Here is a 17,392-nt window from a genome sequence, read left to right as displayed (position 1 = left end):
ATAATAATAATAATAACAACAATAATACATATATACAGTATATACCCTTGTTCTTGACATATAAAAGTATGTCAATATAAAAGTAATTAAAAGACAAGTGAGTCAATAATAAAAGTAGCTAAAACCAAAGGCATCAAGCACAGAAAAGAAGAAAAAGAGTCAATGAAAAAAATCAAAAACAATCACCATAATAAAAGTAGCTAAAAAAGAAAGAAAAGCATCATGCACAGAAGAAAAAAAGACAATGAAAAAAAATAAAATAAAAAATCATGGTCATTATAACATCAAATGTTGGTAGTTCAGTAAGAGAATCTGCTTATAGCAGCGTTTGAATAGCCTGATGTTCTTGCAGACCTTCACACTTTCATCAAGATTGTTCCAGAGTGTTATACCATACACTGAAATGCACATCTTTTTCAATGTAGTATGAGCCATTGTCTGTTTAAAAGTGTGTTTATTCCGTAAATCATGAATACCATCTCTTTTCCTAAATAACGTTTGGATGTTTCCAGGTAAACTATTATTCCAGGCTTTAAACATGGTCTGTGCCGTTTTGAATTTCACCAAATCTGGAAACTTGAGCAAATAAGAATTTTAAAACAAATTATTCGTATGATCTAGGTATCCCGCTCCGTTTATTAACATCAGTGCTCGTTTTTGTAAAGTGCAAATCTTTTTTAAAGTGCTTTTATAATTATTACCCCACACTAGGGCTGGGCAATATGGACCAAAAGTCATATCTCGATATTTTCTAACTGAATGGCGATACTCGATATATATCGATATTTTTTCTGTGCCATAATTGGGGTTTCCCCCAAAGCATTATAGCATAGCATCTCTGTTAGCTTCATTTTTTCTGAGGCAAACCCTTAAAAAAACAGTCAGTTTTAATACAAAGCCTCGTGCCAAATGTCACACAGGTACATTTATTAACAGAGGTCTGCACAATATCAAAATGTATAAAACAAATGAAATAAAAATAAACTGCCCGCATATATAGAATAAAAATGCTTCTTTGAATAAAATAAAACAAATATCCCTTTCCTGCATAACAATTAAATTAAAATACACTGTGCAATTAATACAATGTAGACAGTAACAGGCAGACTTTTCCACTGAGGTTGACAGTTGTGCAAATAACAAAACATTTGTGCAAATCTCAAATAAAACATTCAAGTCAATTTGTCACAAAATAAGCTATATCAAAATAAAAAAAATAAAAAATTCTTGATATAAACGATATTGTCTCGTACCATATCGCGTTTGAAAATATATCGATATATATTAAAATCTCGATATATCGCCCAGGTTCAATTGAATTGAATAGCTGCTGCCCGTAAACCGGGGCTTACTGGACCTTTAACTGCTCAGATTTCCACGTGACGGCCTCCTTCAGCCCTCCAGTCAGCTGACCGCGGACGCCATTTTGTCAGCCATTTCCTCCCTCCACTCATCCAGCTGGCACCGTCTCCTCCGCGCTGCTCGGGACCTCCGTTCGGCCTCAGCAGCTCCCACCTGGCCGGGCTTCGGCCGCAGCACCGCGGCGTAGCCCCCTGCACACCCCGCTCCGTCTCCGGGCGGACGACAACACAGTAGACATGGCTCTGAAGATCGTCAAAGGGAGCATCGATCGGATGTTCGATAAAAATCTCCAGGATTTAGTACGTGGCATCAGGAATCACAAGGAGGACGAGGTACAACATTCACACACACGGGCTGCACGGTGAGACTGGGAGTGTGACGTTAACGGGGGAAGACAGCGGTCCCGTCAGCCGCTAGTAGCGGCTGACGGGACCGCTGTCTTCACCCGCTAATGCCGCCGATCAACGTCCGTCTGCTTACAGTTAAGAGGAAGCAGCACTTCCAGAAAACAGAAAATGACCATGAAGAGACAGACTTATTGTATGATTATGTTAAAATACCACACATCTGTGTGCTTGAACATGTCTGCTCTGAGAAACCAGTGTGGTGGACGCAATAACACTTAGGTTAGTAATAAGCTTTGCATTCTAGGAAATGTAGTCATCCTTTTAAGGCTGCACAATATTAGAAAAACATGACAATTTGCAGTATTATCAGAGCTAGGTAGAGCAGCCAAAAATTGTACTCAAGTAAAAGTACTGTTACTTCAGAATCATATGACTCAAGTAGAAGTAAAAAGTACAGAGTAACTGTTGAGTAACGTCTGATATATTTTTTTAACACAACCATTCAAACAGACAAAAGTACAAAATAATCATCTTCAGGCAAATTAAATCAATAAAATTAATTAAAATTAATAAAAAATAGCTTAAATTAAAATAATCTTAAAGTAAATTCAAGTACTTTAATAAATAATAAAATAAATAAAATATACCACATTCATCCCTGAAGGGAAATTCAACTGTCCAGCAGCTCATCAAAACAAAAGAAACAACCACACTTCCACTCAGACAATAAAAGCACATTAATATTAAAATAAGCATGAAATAAAAGGTTAAAAAATAGCATATAAAGTGCAAATTAAAATATAGTCCAGTTGTGGCAGAGGTGAGTGTGTGTGTGAGTGACTGAGTTCAGGAGGAGTTAAACAGTCTTATTGCTGTATATACTTGCTGTATAGAAATAGAATAGACTTTTATTGTCTTTATACATGGGTACAGTGAGATTAAAAGCAGCATCACCTCTCCAGTGCAAGACAGTGCAAACAGATAAGAAATATAAATAATATAAAAATGTTAAGGTGCATTTTGAATAGTGAAATCAAGACCTGCGATCCTATCTACAGATAATAACATAACTACACATGTGGTGGAATATTGCACAGATAGGCCGGGAAAAAGTATTGCACGGTAAAAAACATTAATGAAGACATTCACATATTGTTCAGGGCGATAATGGCTTTGGGGAAAAAAGGGAAAAATACAATGTATACAATACTTCAGTGTATGATGTACTTTCTTTTCTGCTTTGCTACAGCAGCAATCCAATTCATTTAAAGCATCTAAATTGGCATATCAGGCAGCACGGTTCCATCAGATTGGCCAAATACATCATTGATATTAGAAATATATCTCTTCATAGCTCTTGGAAAATCATCTTTTACCATTTGTTGCAATATTGTTATTGTAATGATACATTTCCTATATATTAATCAACCTTAATTCATACTTGTGGATAATGTGTGTATCTATTGGCATGGAGAAAAATGTATTTAAAAAAGAAGAAGAAAGAAATATGCAAACATGACACATCTATGTCATGTCAAAAATACATTCACTGTAATAACCAGCTTCTCATGTTAAACATCCTATTGAGGGTTTTATAATATCAACCATATCGTAGTTCTGGTGCTGCTCATCATAACATCAGCGCTGAGCGGTAGGACATGTTAGTGTGTGCTATTTGGTCTGACAATTTTTATAAAATTCCTTAAATCAGCTTATTCTGTTTTGAGCTTTGTGATGATGATATATATGTTGTAAGGCCATGATGGGTGGGTATTAAGTAAAGTTGGTGGGTTGTGCTGTTGTGCAGACACCTGCCCCAGGCTGATGGCCAGGTGTGAAATATAGAGTCTGTGTGTCTAATCCAAGGGAGAACTTTCAGAAATAAATAATACATTTGTCCCACTTGTCATCTGAACACGGCGTTGAAGCAGGATCTAAACCCATACGCATATTTCATCAGCATTAAGCTTGCATATGAAGGTGTCTGTGCTGTGCTGTGCTGTGTTGATATAAAAAAACTACCAAAGTCAGTTTTGATTCACAAAGCCTTGATCTCTTGGTTCAGTATATGTTTCTGTGCTGTGCGTCAGTGGTAACCCAACCTGCACTGTCTAGATGAGGTGTTGGTTGCCCAGTCAACAGAGGACAGTTTGTTAAAATATTAATACTCTACTTGGGCACTCCTGAGTACGGGTTGACTTTTGTCCTGACCACCCTGCATTTTCTCATGCTTTCTGTTTGTCTTTCACATGTGGGCTGAGTCTTTGCACAGTTCATTCATTGCAATCTCTCCCACGCCTTTGGAACAGAAGGTGTATTGAACGTGGGTGTGAGCATGTCTTGAGTAAAATTCAAGAAGGTATTAAGACCCTCGAAGCCATTTTAAGGATTTCTCTTAAAAGAAAGGATGCAGCACTAGTTGGCATCAAATAAAAATTTTGTAAGCACAGCACCTAGACTATAACACCAGTTCAGAACTTGCAGAGAGGCTCTCCCTGTTGGCCTTGTATCCACTATTCCAGCTATTTCAATATGCTCCAAAGTGTGCTGGAAAAATGCTGTGTGTGTGTCTAATAGTAGGTCAGAAACTCTTCCTGCATGCTCACCACTTCTGCAGGCCACAGCTTCTTTGGAGCAGCAGCAGAGCTCACCCGCTCCTCCTCCTCCTCCTCCTCCTCCTCCTGTCAGTGCTGTCTCATGACTGAACACACATGACCAGCACACTCTCAAACTCTACATGGCTATATGTTTGTTTTTTTTGCAAGGTTGCTCCCCTCAACAATGGTTGGCTGATTTCTTGTCACAAAGGTCTAACTCTGCTGAAAAAATGGAGTCAGTGTTCTAAAACTATATTAGGAAATGTATTGTATTAAGGTAGTGGTCACAAGGGACCCCTGCTTCTTTCATTCATTTAGATATGACGTTTCTGGATATGTTAATCAGCTGTGTTGGTTGATAAAGTTTGGAAGCCACCTCCTAACATTTTTTATATATATATAACAATTTGATGTAGTATTTTGCATTTCACTAAATACAAGAGTAAAGTTTTGAACAAAAATGGTGACTGGAGTTTGAATTTGTGATTTTCTTTTGCCCGTGCTGGTAGCATTAGTAGAGACAAGTGATGGAGACAAGAGGGAGGATTTTTCTGTTTGTTTGGTGCGCATCATCAGCCTACTGCTCAGGATATTACTCTGACTAATTTGATCTGGTGTCTGTTGTTTTGTCCTTTTCTTTGTCTGCCCGCAGGCCAAGTACATCTCCACATGCATCGATGAGATCAAACAGGAGCTCAAGCAAGATAACATCGCTGTCAAAGCTAATGCTGTGTGCAAGCTCACCTACGTAAGTTCTCACACTTTATTAGCTCTGTTTCTCACATCAGCTCCATTCATATACACTGACGCACACGTCAAAGAGACACTGTATACATCTGTTGGTTTAAGCCAACAGACACATACAGTCCATACAAACTCATGGAGTTGCTTTGAAATCAAAACTTTTTTTTCCTTTTTTCAATGAAAGTGCAGGTCTCCAATATGCTAATAAATCAAAAATGTATCGTGTAAGATAAAGAATTGAGATGCATCAATATACTGAATTTTCAATTCCCATATCTGTGGACTTCAGACTTGCACACAATACCAGGTGGTTCATATAATGTATATTCAATAAAAAAACAAAAACCCACATGAATTACATAAACACCGTTGCAGGTTATTTGGATAGAAGCTCTTTGATGGAAGTCGAGACAAAGATCCTAATCCATTCTGACATTTTTGTTTGTATTTGCTAACCACAACAAAGTAAATGTGGAGAAGTTGCATGGCAGAACACTTCCCTTGCCTTTTTTCCCCCTGAAGCACAAAGTACACATCACCTGCACAAGTTATTTGCAGAGTCAGACTTTGGATCAATGGCTCACAGGGGTATTGATGCAATTGATGATTGGAGATGCATTGTGAGCTTTTTTTGACACAATTTCCGGCTGAATTAATTTAATTTCTGTGACACTACTTGGTAAAAATGTCATAGAAGTAGAAGCAGGGTTCGCCAACTTTGGTTTTCAAGGGCAGCTGTTCTGACACGTTTTTAGATGATTCTCTTCTTCAGCCCACCTGTTATAAAAAAGAATGTGTCATTAACAGACTTGTTGACACCTTGATGACAAGCTGATGGTGATCCATTCATTTGAGTCAGGTGTGTTGAAGCAGGGAAGCATCTAAAATGTGCAGCATCTAAAATGTGCAGGACGGTGGCCCTTGAGGACGGGCACTGTGCAGACCTGCTCTGTGTCAAACTGAGGATGCATGTCCACCATAGCAGAGAATCCTACCTTGTAACCTCTGCTGTAGCATGACGTGCACTTCCTCAGCATGGTTACAATGCTTCAGGTTATTGTGGACCATAACAGATGTAATCTTTGTTTGTTGCTCAACATCCCCCGAATTCAACTCTCATAAGAGAGTTTCTATATCTGATCTACATAAAGAAATTAAACAAAAGGAAGCGACAGCGCTGCAGAAATGAACCTGCATCGTCACTTATGGCCCTTTTCGACTAGTACCTACTCAGCGCGCCCCGACTCGGGACAGCTCGTCACGCCTCGTACTGCTTCCACCCGCTTTGTCCTCATTTGTTTTTCGACACCCAGGTGAGAAGTGGGCGGGTTCGAGCGAAGCTACTGTGACGTATTTAGATTGTGTGATCTAAACAGAGAAAACAACAACACTAAAGATGTAGAACCTGAAGGAGACGATATATGTGCTGCTGGGTCTGTGGTTTGTTCGATATCAAGTTAAAAAATGAGAGTGAAAGAAGCTTAAAGCGGTGAGGTTTTTTTTTTTTTTTTTTTTCGGCGGCGCTGATGAGAACTAAAGCCTGAATTATGGTTCCGCGTTAAATCGCCGGAGTAGCCTACGGCGTAAGGTGCACGTCGCCGCGTACCCTACGCCGTAGGCTCTGCGTTGGTGTAACGCGGAACCATAAATCAGCCTTCAGCTGAGAGCCGCGAGCGGCTGGGAAGTGACCGAGCCTGGTAGATCTGGTCGTTCCTTATCGTCCGTCTAGATCCCTTTTTTTAATTCTCTCCTCAGCCACCAGGTTTATGAACATCTGCACCTCAGAGTTGGATCACCAAACAGACTTTTGCGCTGCCATTGCCTGTCGGATAAAATGAGGAAGCCGCGGGTCGCTCTCGTGCTGACTCCCGCTTCCTGACTCAAACGTCTGACGGCCCCGCTCCCCGACCAATCGGTGGCGTGTAGTGTGATGACGACAGATCCAGGGCCGACTCAGCACGCTCAGAACCTCGGCAGAATAGATACAGAAAAAGTATCTACTTGGCCAGCCTTTACCCGTAGTGGGCCCGTAGTGGAAAAGCGCAAGACAGGGGCGTGGCGAGTAGAAGCGCACAGAGTAGGTACTAGTGGAAAAGGGCCATTAGTGTTCTGTGGTGTGATTACAAATGCAACAATGGACGAGTATAAACGCCAGCCACGACACAGGTCCCGTACATAAAATATGTGTATAAAAGTTTGCACAGATATCCAACTTCTATCAATCAGTGAACAAAATAGTGTTCAATATGACTGAAATGAGCCCTTTGATTTTTGATCAACATACATGTTTAGGTGTCTTGCTTCAACTGGAATGTTTGCTCACTTTGAATCATTTTGTTTCTCTGTGCATTAAGGGGACAGACCAAGCTGCTTTCTGTGTGTGTGTTATTTTTTTCGTCGTCTTCACAGCTTGTCTCTTTCCTGTTACAGCTTCAGATGCTCGGCTATGATGTCAGTTGGGCCGCCTTCAACATTGTTGAAGTTATGAGCTCGTCAAAGTTCACATACAAGGTAAGCCTGGGATATCACTATTGGTGTTGACAAGCGGGTCTAGGAACACATCAGAGTTTGGACAGGGCTGAAAGTGGCTGTAAAGATACCAGGAATCTTTGAAGAAGTTGAGGACAGGATGATTTGTTTGACTCAGTTTAGTCTTAATATAAAAATTCATCCAAATATTTTACTGGGGAAACTCACAGCAGATTGTGAACTTGGGGTAACCAGCTCCTGCTGCAGACTGATGCATTTTTGTGTTGTTATTAGATGTATATTACTAATTTGTTTGTTTTTTTGTTTCCATTTGCAGAGGATTGGCTATTTGGCAGCCTCGCAGTGCTTTCATGAGAGTACAGATGTCATCATGCTGACAACCAATCAAATCCGAAAAGTTAGTAATGCACTGACATTGTGCAACCTCTAGATATGCCGTGACTGTTACTTTTCTCTCAACCAGCCCTTTCTGTCTTACTGATGTGTGTGTATTATTTAAAAAAGAGATGTAATTATGTTTTTTATTATTAACCCAGGATCTCAGTAGTCCCAACCAGTATGACACAGGTGTTGCCCTCACTGGCCTCTCATGTTTTGTGACTCCTGACTTGGCTCGGGACCTTGCCAATGACATCATGACACTGGTGAGTCACGCCGAATATGTCAGGTGGTTTTACCCAAAGAGCTTATTTTCTGGAGGCTCTGGACTGGCAATTCATATTTACCAACATGAAGTGTAAATATGCATCTTTTTTTTTTTTTTCAAACAATTTAAATGCCACTTTCTTTTCTCTTTTTTCTCCTTAGATGTCACACACTAAACCATATATAAGGAAGAAAGCTGTGTTGATCATGTATAAGGTGTTTTTGAAGTACCCAGAGTCCCTACGCCCTGCTTTCCCCAGGCTCAAGGAGAAACTTGAGGATCCAGACCCAGGTATCACAAAAATGTCACAGGATACCTTTGCCCTTCATTTGACTTTGTTGGACAATAATATTATTTTCTAGTTTAACTAGGAATGTTGGTTGAGAGTTTGGCTTGGATTATATTTACATTTTTAGTTAAATGTAAATCATAAAAACAACTGGCACTTTTGCAGGACAGGTGTGTGTTTACATGTTATTTGAACCCCATTCATTATTCAGTAAGGAAGAATGTGAGGTATGAGAGATGTAATACTTCCACTGGTGTGTGGCACTTCCTACAAGGGAGGGAATTGTTAATTGTTCTTTATGGTTTAAGCTTTGTACATTGGAGGTATGACTCCTTCGGTCACCTATACTAAAAAGGGCTATACTTAAAATTCAACTAAATGTAAAGGATTTAAATCAAGATTATCTGTTCGTAAATGTGTTAATTCTCTGTATTTCCTCTTACGAGGAGGTGTATAATGATCCATAGTACCAGTCTTTTGTCCTTAAATTTTAATTTTAATTTTTTTTTATATAAGAACACATACATTGCAATTCAAATCAATGACATTGAAGGGATACTGAAAAGACTCGCTTGTGAAGAATACTTTAAGTAGGACTGCATCAGTCAGCTCATTAATTATTTATTTTATATAAGTTAGTTTATTCGTGGTCATTCAAGATTCTTTAAGGATCTAAAATCTTGCATGGAATTTGATGTAAGCTTTTATAGGCCTGGGGGAAACTTGTACACATAAAATATTATTAATATGAATGTATTTTTTCTGTTCTTAGGTGTTCAGTCAGCAGCAGTAAATGTTATCTGTGAGCTCGCCAGGAGAAATCCCAAGAACTATCTGTCTCTGGCACCACTCTTCTTCAAACTCATGACCTCTTCCACTAACAACTGGGTTCTCATCAAGATCATCAAGCTGGTACGTCTGCAGGGTTGAGGGAACTCTATTTACAAACAGATAAATTGTCTGGGGATGGATAGATAATTTTTAACAGTTTGTTTTTGTTACAATACAACAAAGACAACTTGATTTAAGAATTATTTGTAGATTTTATATTCAGGAAATGTACATTAAATTTGTTGCATTTTAAAAAAATGTGCTTTAAAAATAAATTTGACCTTAATCTTGAAGTATGAAATCTACCATGAAAGAGACGCTAATACTGTTATGTCTCACCAAGTCAAGTTGACCTTTTTTTTTTTTTTAGGTCATTTACACAGCATTTTATCAAAGGCCCATTACGTAATTTATTTGTTTTATTTTTTTAATAGTTTGGTGCGCTCACACCACTTGAGCCGCGGCTGGGAAAGAAGCTTATTGAACCTCTGACAAACCTAATCCACAGGTGAGGCTATTATTATTATTTATTTTATTGTTGTATTTCAATAGATGGTAATAGATTCTCATGTCATGATGTAAATTATAATGTATGATTTTCTTTTTTTCCCCTCCCTTCTTGTACCCTGTCTCCGTCTCTCACAGTACCTCTGCCATGTCTCTGCTGTATGAATGTGTTAACACTGTAATTGCAGGTCAGTACTGAGTTGGTGTACGCTTAGTGTAGGCGATCACTCGACAGTTGGAATGTCACGTAAAAGTTGGAGGTTTTAATGGTGTAAAGTTTTTTTGTATAGATTTAATTTTAAGGAACGTAAGCATTTACATGTGCATTTTATCTTTTTGTATCCATGTACAGCAATAAATTCATAATTTTATAATTGATCCTTTGATCTCCTGCTAAATTCTCAATTCATGAATTTATAAACACAAGTTGAATTTATACGTTTTTTTTTTTTTTGTAGATTTGGCAGAAATTTTAAGTCAGAATTTAGTTTCTTTTCCCAAATATTTCCTTTTTATATTCATATTTTCCTGTCCCTTTTGTATTTTGCAGTGTTGATTTCTTTGTCCACTGGGATGCCTAACCACAGTGCTAGTATCCAGGTAGGGCTCCAAGTTCCTGTCCCATGTCTGCATAACAATGTAGATTGATGATGATTATAACCCTTTCCACTCCAGTTGAATCATAATGCATGCTTTCACAAGTCTGTCTCATCCGACATATCTTGTTAAAAACACAACAACTGTCAGGTCAGGAGGGCTCAGTTTTGCTTTCATTGCACACCTTAATATTTCACAAACAAAGGCTGGTTTGCATCATTCAAGTTTGACTTTATTTTCCATCACTTTTGTTTGCCTTCTTTATCTCTTTGAAATATTCTCATCTGAGAAGACTGAAACTGGAAAGGTTTACAATGATGTTAATGGCTCTGTCTTTCTGCTTTCTCTCCCTCTTTCTCTCTCTCTCCCTCTCTTTCTCTCACACAGCTCTGTGTGCAGAAACTGCGAATCCTGATAGAAGACTCGGACCAGAACTGTGAGCCCTCTGTCAATGCCTGCAGTGTGTCATTTTCTCATTGTCTGCGTGTTTCTGACTATGGAACAGTCCACCCTTTTAGATGACATTAACTTAGACCCCCTGACTCTGGATAACTCGAACGTTGTTACCTTTTTTACTCTCATTTAGGAGGCCTGCTTGGCATGCCGTTGTACTGAGGTATCATCCGCCGCTTTTCCACAGAAGGCCCAAGTAGCGCAGAGGAAATGAACAACTTGCACAAGTTGCAGGGTTTATTTTTTTTCATCATGGATCATTGTTTCAATTTGAAGGGGCTAAACCTGTCAGTGGGTTGTTATCAAATCCATGCACTCCCTTGCACACAGCCAGTTGATGCTTATATTCCTGTGTTCAGCCATTCGAGTTATCTGGACTCCTCTCATAGATGATTGTGTGTGGAGTAGACATTAGGTTTGTGGTATTTGTAGAGCAGATTTTCCACAAGGTTTAAGGTTTTGTTTGGTCTTTTACTGCACCTCTTGTTGGCTTTTGTAAGGGGCTTTTTAAGTGTTTTTTTTTTTTAGACTTGTGGTTTGGTTTTTGTTTGCAAAATTAGTTCATGAAATTTGGTCAAAGCAAAAGTTTGGTTCAAAGCTTAAACCTTTGGTTCCCAGCCAGAACCATATGTCACTTCGATGTAAAAAAGAAGGGACATGTACCAAACTGTAAAAGTGAACAACCTGTTACATGAAGTGTCGACCTGGTGCTGCAGTTGGAATGCATCGGTTCACTTCTGAGCAGTTTGTTTCGTGGATCAGAATATCTGTGAAAACAAGAGCCAAACCAGTTTTCATTTGGGTAGAATGTAGAAGCAGTCGCAGTCCAAGACTTCTGTGACTAATGTAAATGATGAAGTCAGGGCTGTTGGAGCACTTGTAAAAATCCTGAATAATGTCATCATTGCTTGGAAATGTTAAGGATTAATTGAGGAAAGAGTAGATTTACATGTGCAAACCATTGTATTGTCTTCAATATGGTATGGGATGGGGATAACTTTCATAACCTCGTGCTTTAGCACTGAATCCACATTGCAGGCTATTTTTGTAATGCATTCCCTGCAGTGATCAGTGTTTCCTAACATCAAGGTCACTAGCACACAGATTTATTGATTTAGGAACCTGAGAGCCATTAGTCTCTGCCAAATTAGATCGTGGACATGCCATGCTTCAGCATATTTCTGAATTTTTAAAAATCCCCTCGAGTATGAAGTGCCAGAGATACTAGTAAGGAACAAACAAAGCAAAAACGGTGTCCCGTGTGTGTGTGTCATTCCATTGTGGTGTGTGTTTTGTGTCTTTCCTTTTCTGTGTTTTTATGTTGTTTTTATTTATTTATTTATTTTTCAGTTATAGATGATTCCATTGAAGCAGTATTTGAATTATTCTACTATTACTCAATTATTTCCATTTTCAATGCATTAGTATTTTTATAATAAATGGATCTAAGATTCAGTTGCAAAGTGTACTATAATGTAAACCTTTTTTTATTTTTTCTTCTTCCTTTTGATCTATTGAAAAGCAGTTTGTCTAAAAGCATAGAATTAAGACAGGGTAGTCAGATATATGAAGGTCAGGACAGTGTTAATACAGTCACTGATTTAAGGTGAAACAGGAACTAGATAGATCCCGATGCGATGGGGAGCTCTAAAGGCTCCATATGTAATGCATTTCTTTTCTTTACCCAGTGAAGTACTTAGGCCTGCTGGCCATGTCGAAGATCCTGAAGACCCACCCCAAGTCAGTGCAGTCTCACAAGGACCTCATCCTGCAGTGTCTGGACGACAAAGATGAATCTATTCGTCTCAGAGCTCTGGACCTGCTCTACGGCATGGTATGCAGCAAAATCATCTGACCCAGACATTCTTGCACTTATGCATTTAAATACATTCTCTGTACATCTAATTCACATTTGGTGTGTCAAGTTAGCTTAAATAAAAACTTTAAAGAAAAGCCACTTTTACTGTAGGTGCTTATAAACGTTCACATGCTGCTTCTTTTTTTTTTTTTTTTATACAAACCCACTTTTTGTTCAATGTCGAACAATTTTCTGAGGTAGTGGAGCAGTCGTGTGATAACTGAGTGTTTTGTCATGATTTTAAACCATAGATGTCTACACAATCAGAAAAATGACATGTAACCATGCACAAATTATTCCCATTCTCCATCACTTTGGATTTGGTTTGTTTTCTCTCCAGGTATCTAAAAAGAACTTGATGGAGATTGTAAAAAAGCTGATGCTACACGTAGACAAAGCCGAGGGAACCACCTACAGAGATGAGCTGCTTACCAAGATCATTGACATCTGCAGCCAGAGCAACTACCAATACATCACCAACTTTGAATGGTCAGTTTGACTGCTCAGTGGCATTGTCTTTTTTTGTTTCTTAAAGTTCCATTTATTTGAATTGTAAAACACTTCTCCATATTTGCTTGACAGGTACATCAGCATCCTGGTGGAGCTGACAAGATTAGAGGGCACGCGGCACGGCCACCTCATTGCCTCTCAGATGCTTGATGTGGCTATCAGGGTCAAAGCAATCCGGGTCTTTGCTGTTGCCCAGATGGCTTCTCTGTTAGACAACGCCCACCTACTGACTGGGAACATGCAGCGAAACGGCATTTGTGAAGTCTTGTATGCATCAGCCTGGATCTGTGGCGAGTTCTCTGAGTGAGTTGATTCCTGAAATGGGATGTGCTACCTACTCCGTTCTTTGATTCCATTTTGATTAGTTGTCAGCAAATGTCTCATTTAATCGTTCACATTCTCTGATAAAAGAGACATAATATTTGACATTTTTTGCAACTTGAGAAAGATGACTGTTTGAGCATTACTTCTCCTTAGGCTTAACCGAAGTGTTGCACAGTTTTACAGATGTTCTTCTTCCAATAGAGGAGAAGATGGCAAACTATTAATAACGTAAATTCTCCCTCCTATTCTTAGACACTTGGAGAACCCAATGCAGACTTTGGAGGCCATGTTAAGGCCCAAAGTGGCCACCTTGCCAGGCCATATCCAGGCTGTGTATGTCCAGAACGCAGCAAAGCTGTTTGCCACCGTGTTAAAGAGCCAGGAGGGGAACACAGACAGCACGGCTGCACAGGAAACCAGCCAGCTAATGATAGACAGGCTACCACTTTTTGTCCAGAGTGCCAACCTCGAGGTGCAGGAGAGGGTAAGACGGATGAAGAGCCAAGCCAAACTATAGTTGTTTGCGTTTAACATTTTCCAGATCACAATGCTGTGAGAAGTAACCATCATTTGAATTGCCTCACTGTCTGTCCCCAGGCATCTTGTATACTGCAGCTAGTTAAGTACATCCAGAAACTGCAGCAAAAGGATGTAGAAGTAGCAGAAGAAGTCAGTGCTCTGTTTGCTGGAGAACTCAATCCTGTAGCCCCCAAGGCACAGAAGAAAGTACCTGTCCCTGAAGGGTGAGTTGGCTCTGTGCATGAACAATCTATGCATTTCAAACAATGGTGCATATTTTTTACTGTTTCTGTTTGAATTGCAGTGCTTATTTATTTATGAGCTTCAAGTGCAACTGAAACTGTAATACTGTAAACTATTAGTTTTGACCGGTGAATTGTTGCCATGTTTGTTTGGGCAGCCTGGACCTCGATGCTTGGATCAATGAGCCTCCATCTGAAAGCGAGTCTGAGGATGAGCAACCTAAGGCCATTTTTACAAAGGAGGAGACCAAACATTCACGTCCCCGTCACACAGAGGTGGATGAGAAAGAGCTGGCAAGGGTATGCAAGATTAAATTGTGCTGTTTTGGAGTTCTCTGTATGAATGTAACTCTTCTCTCTCCGTAACGCTCTGTATCTCATCCTGCGAGAACTTTCTTCAAAACAATGAAAAAGGAAATCTCAGCTTTGAACAAAAACATCTTTGACAAATTACTGTGGTTGCCGCTAGCTGGTAACTAGATTTTGCTGACTGACACGTCGCATCCAGTGATGTCAGACAGGGAAAGGCACAAAAAGCCTTTGCATTACACTTTTCTGATAAACTGGATTATCGATACACCTGAAATACCATTTGTGAAAGTGTAAAAAGGCTTTTGTGATATTTGGGAGGTGTTTCAAATTAGTTGTTTTCGATTACAGGTTTTCTTTTTCAATAATTGGGTTATGGAAATGTGAGTACTGAGAGCTGATATAAGTCTTAGCCATTTTTCTTATTTATTTTATCATTAAATTGAGTCCAATACCCTCTATAAATGGTGGAAAAAATCAAAAACTGCAAACTTGAAATGGAAAGATGAGACAATATTGTTTGCTAACGAAGCCATGCTTATGTAGTTATTGTTTCAACAAACTAATCCAGAGTTTGTGTGTGATTAACCTAGCTTTCCTTGTGAATCATTTCTCATGCTATAAGAAAGGTAGACTGTTATCCATTGATAATTTTATGGTGCTGTTTTTCTTCTTCCCTCCCAGCGGAGAGAAGCCAGAAAGCAGGAGCAAGCCAACAACCCATTTTACATCAAGGCCTCCCCATCCTCTCAAAAGGTATACTGATCCATTTGATTAAAAAATATGAAACAATACAGCAGTGAAAAAAGTGTTAGTTTTTCCGCTGCATATTTTATCTTGTATCTCTTTTCTGTATCAGGTGTATCAGGAAAGCTCTGGAGTGGAACACATCCCAGTTGTGCAGATTGACCTTACTGTGCCTCTCAAAGTCCCAGGTAGGATTCACTATTCTTAAATTAACACACTAAAGACTCATTTCATTCTTATGTTTAAGGCTATGCCACTTAGAATGGTTAACTTCATTATAATTTTAGCTATTTCTAAGTTGATCAGTCATGTTATAAAAGTTACATTGAAAGCATATAAATTGGTGTATAGTTTTGAACCATGTCTCACTCGTCTCATCCTCTCTTCCTCAGGTCTGCCTATGTCTGACCAGTACGTGAAGCTGGAGGAGGAGCGTCGGCAGAAAGAGAGGGCAGAGAAAAAGAAGAAGGAGAAGAAGAAGAGGAAAGAAAAGCGCAGTGGACGAGGGAAGAAACACGACTCTGGTCCCGAGAGTGAAGAGGACATCACACCTGCGCATATGGTCGACATTGTAACGGAGGAAATGCCAGAGGTAGGCGCACTGGGCTTTTAAACACCATGGTCGTTGTTCATGTGATCGCTTCCTCGTGGGTGACACAACAGAATGAACGTCGGTTTTTCAGTGAATCTTTTCTTCATCTCCATTCGTGAATGGATTCATGAAGCAAGTTATCAACCCTGTTTTTATTGACTGCACCTTATCTTCGCTCCAGAATGCCTTACCCAGTGATGATGATGACAAAGACCCCAATGATCCTCACAAAGCCTTGGACATCGACCTGGACAGGTGAGTCCTCACTATATTGTATAAGTCTGGATATGGGCTAACACTCCTCAGCTTAACACAAAAGGTGTCAAATTTCCTGAAATAGCTACAAAGTGAACCTTTTGCCAGAATGTTGAATTTTCAGGCCAATTTTTTTTTTAGTTGAGTGTTTCTTTTAACTATTAATGATTAGTCCGTTGAAGTGTTAATGTCCGTTTTTGATTACAGTACTGATAGAGAGACCTACTCAAGTTTTCCTCATTTCAAGTTTAAGACTCGTCTTAAAATGTATTTATTTTTTAAAATTTGGAGTTTTTGCTTTCGCTGTTTTATGTTACTAAAATAGTAATAATTCACTATGTAAAACCATAAATCCCACACAAGTAAAAATGAATTAATGGTCTTAGATTGGTAACCAGTGGGAAGAAATTAGACTCAGTCTTAAAATAAAATATAGTCTAATTTATTTAATGTTGTAGGTATTGATCTTTCTGATCTCACCATTGAAGCTGGTCACTGTTTGCATTTGCTTGTCTGGGCTGTTTAACTTACCTGTACGATCATGTAAGGGTATTCAATCTGCAGAACATATTTTATCCGAGTGCCACAGTAGGTGGCAACATGCCAGCTTTCAACTTGTTAGTATCGGGCTTTTCTGGTTGATGATGCCAAACGGTAAACTGGACAGATTTACAACTTTATACTATTTGGATGTCTTGTATGCTTTAGTTTTTCTCCTCTGTATCATGTTCTTCTGTTACTTCTCAGTTTGTCTGGCGCAGGAACTATGGGGCATGTGCAAGACCAATGTCAGTCCAGTTGAATGATGGCATGCAGCAGTAGCTTGACTACCAATCGCATTATCTGTGTGTTAGTCCGATTGCGAGAATTTCAGTTGAACTAATATGTTAACTTGCATTTTAAAACTACTGTTTCATTTGAATTCATGCAAAGTGATTTTTTTTTTTTTTTCTAACATCATGGAAACCCAATGATTGTGACTTTGCCCCCTCACAGTCCTTCTCATGGCATTACCCTTTCTGTTTCTTCTTTTCTGTGCCTGCACACACCCATCACTGCCTTTTTGTGTGGGCAGTTTGGTGGAATCAGCTGGGCGCAGGTGAGTAGCATCCCAGCAGCAGGACCTGGACTGCCCCTGACTGCACATGGATTGCTTCCCTTTTTTTGCTTTAC

At 39.2% G+C, this 17,392-nt stretch overlaps 1 protein-coding gene across 8 annotated transcripts in view; it reads left to right on the top strand.

The window, feature by feature from the left end:
• Positions 1-1,425: 1,425 nt before the first annotated feature.
• The window catches only part of ap3d1 (adaptor related protein complex 3 subunit delta 1), a 30,428-nt gene continuing 14,461 nt past the window's right edge, over positions 1,426-17,392 (top strand). For 4 of the 8 annotated variants that reach the window (XM_061738182.1, XM_061738188.1, XM_061738184.1 and 1 more), the window contains exons 1-22: positions 1,426-1,694; positions 4,959-5,054; positions 7,481-7,561; positions 7,857-7,937; positions 8,077-8,184; positions 8,348-8,477; positions 9,248-9,387; positions 9,741-9,814; positions 9,952-10,001; positions 10,364-10,413; positions 10,798-10,870; positions 12,552-12,697; positions 13,062-13,210; positions 13,304-13,534; positions 13,808-14,039; positions 14,153-14,298; positions 14,475-14,616; positions 15,310-15,381; positions 15,485-15,560; positions 15,765-15,964; positions 16,146-16,219; positions 17,295-17,318. In XM_061738182.1, coding sequence (XP_061594166.1) covers positions 1,599-1,694; positions 4,959-5,054; positions 7,481-7,561; positions 7,857-7,937; positions 8,077-8,184; positions 8,348-8,477; positions 9,248-9,387; positions 9,741-9,814; positions 9,952-10,001; positions 10,364-10,413; positions 10,798-10,870; positions 12,552-12,697; positions 13,062-13,210; positions 13,304-13,534; positions 13,808-14,039; positions 14,153-14,298; positions 14,475-14,616; positions 15,310-15,381; positions 15,485-15,560; positions 15,765-15,964; positions 16,146-16,219; positions 17,295-17,318 — 2,471 coding nt within the window. In that variant the 5' untranslated portion in view covers positions 1,426-1,598. The remainder of the gene's footprint in view (positions 1,695-4,958; positions 5,055-7,480; positions 7,562-7,856; positions 7,938-8,076; positions 8,185-8,347; positions 8,478-9,247; positions 9,388-9,740; positions 9,815-9,951; positions 10,002-10,363; positions 10,414-10,797; positions 10,871-12,551; positions 12,698-13,061; positions 13,211-13,303; positions 13,535-13,807; positions 14,040-14,152; positions 14,299-14,474; positions 14,617-15,309; positions 15,382-15,484; positions 15,561-15,764; positions 15,965-16,145; positions 16,220-17,294; positions 17,319-17,392) is intronic. The other 4 variants (XM_061738190.1, XM_061738187.1, XM_061738185.1 and 1 more) reach the window with 3 other exon arrangements.

This window comes from Cololabis saira, chromosome 13, assembly GCF_033807715.1.
Source record: "Cololabis saira isolate AMF1-May2022 chromosome 13, fColSai1.1, whole genome shotgun sequence".
Classification (NCBI taxonomy): domain Eukaryota; kingdom Metazoa; phylum Chordata; class Actinopteri; order Beloniformes; family Belonidae; genus Cololabis; species Cololabis saira.
This window is presented reverse-complemented; position numbering and strand designations above follow the sequence as displayed.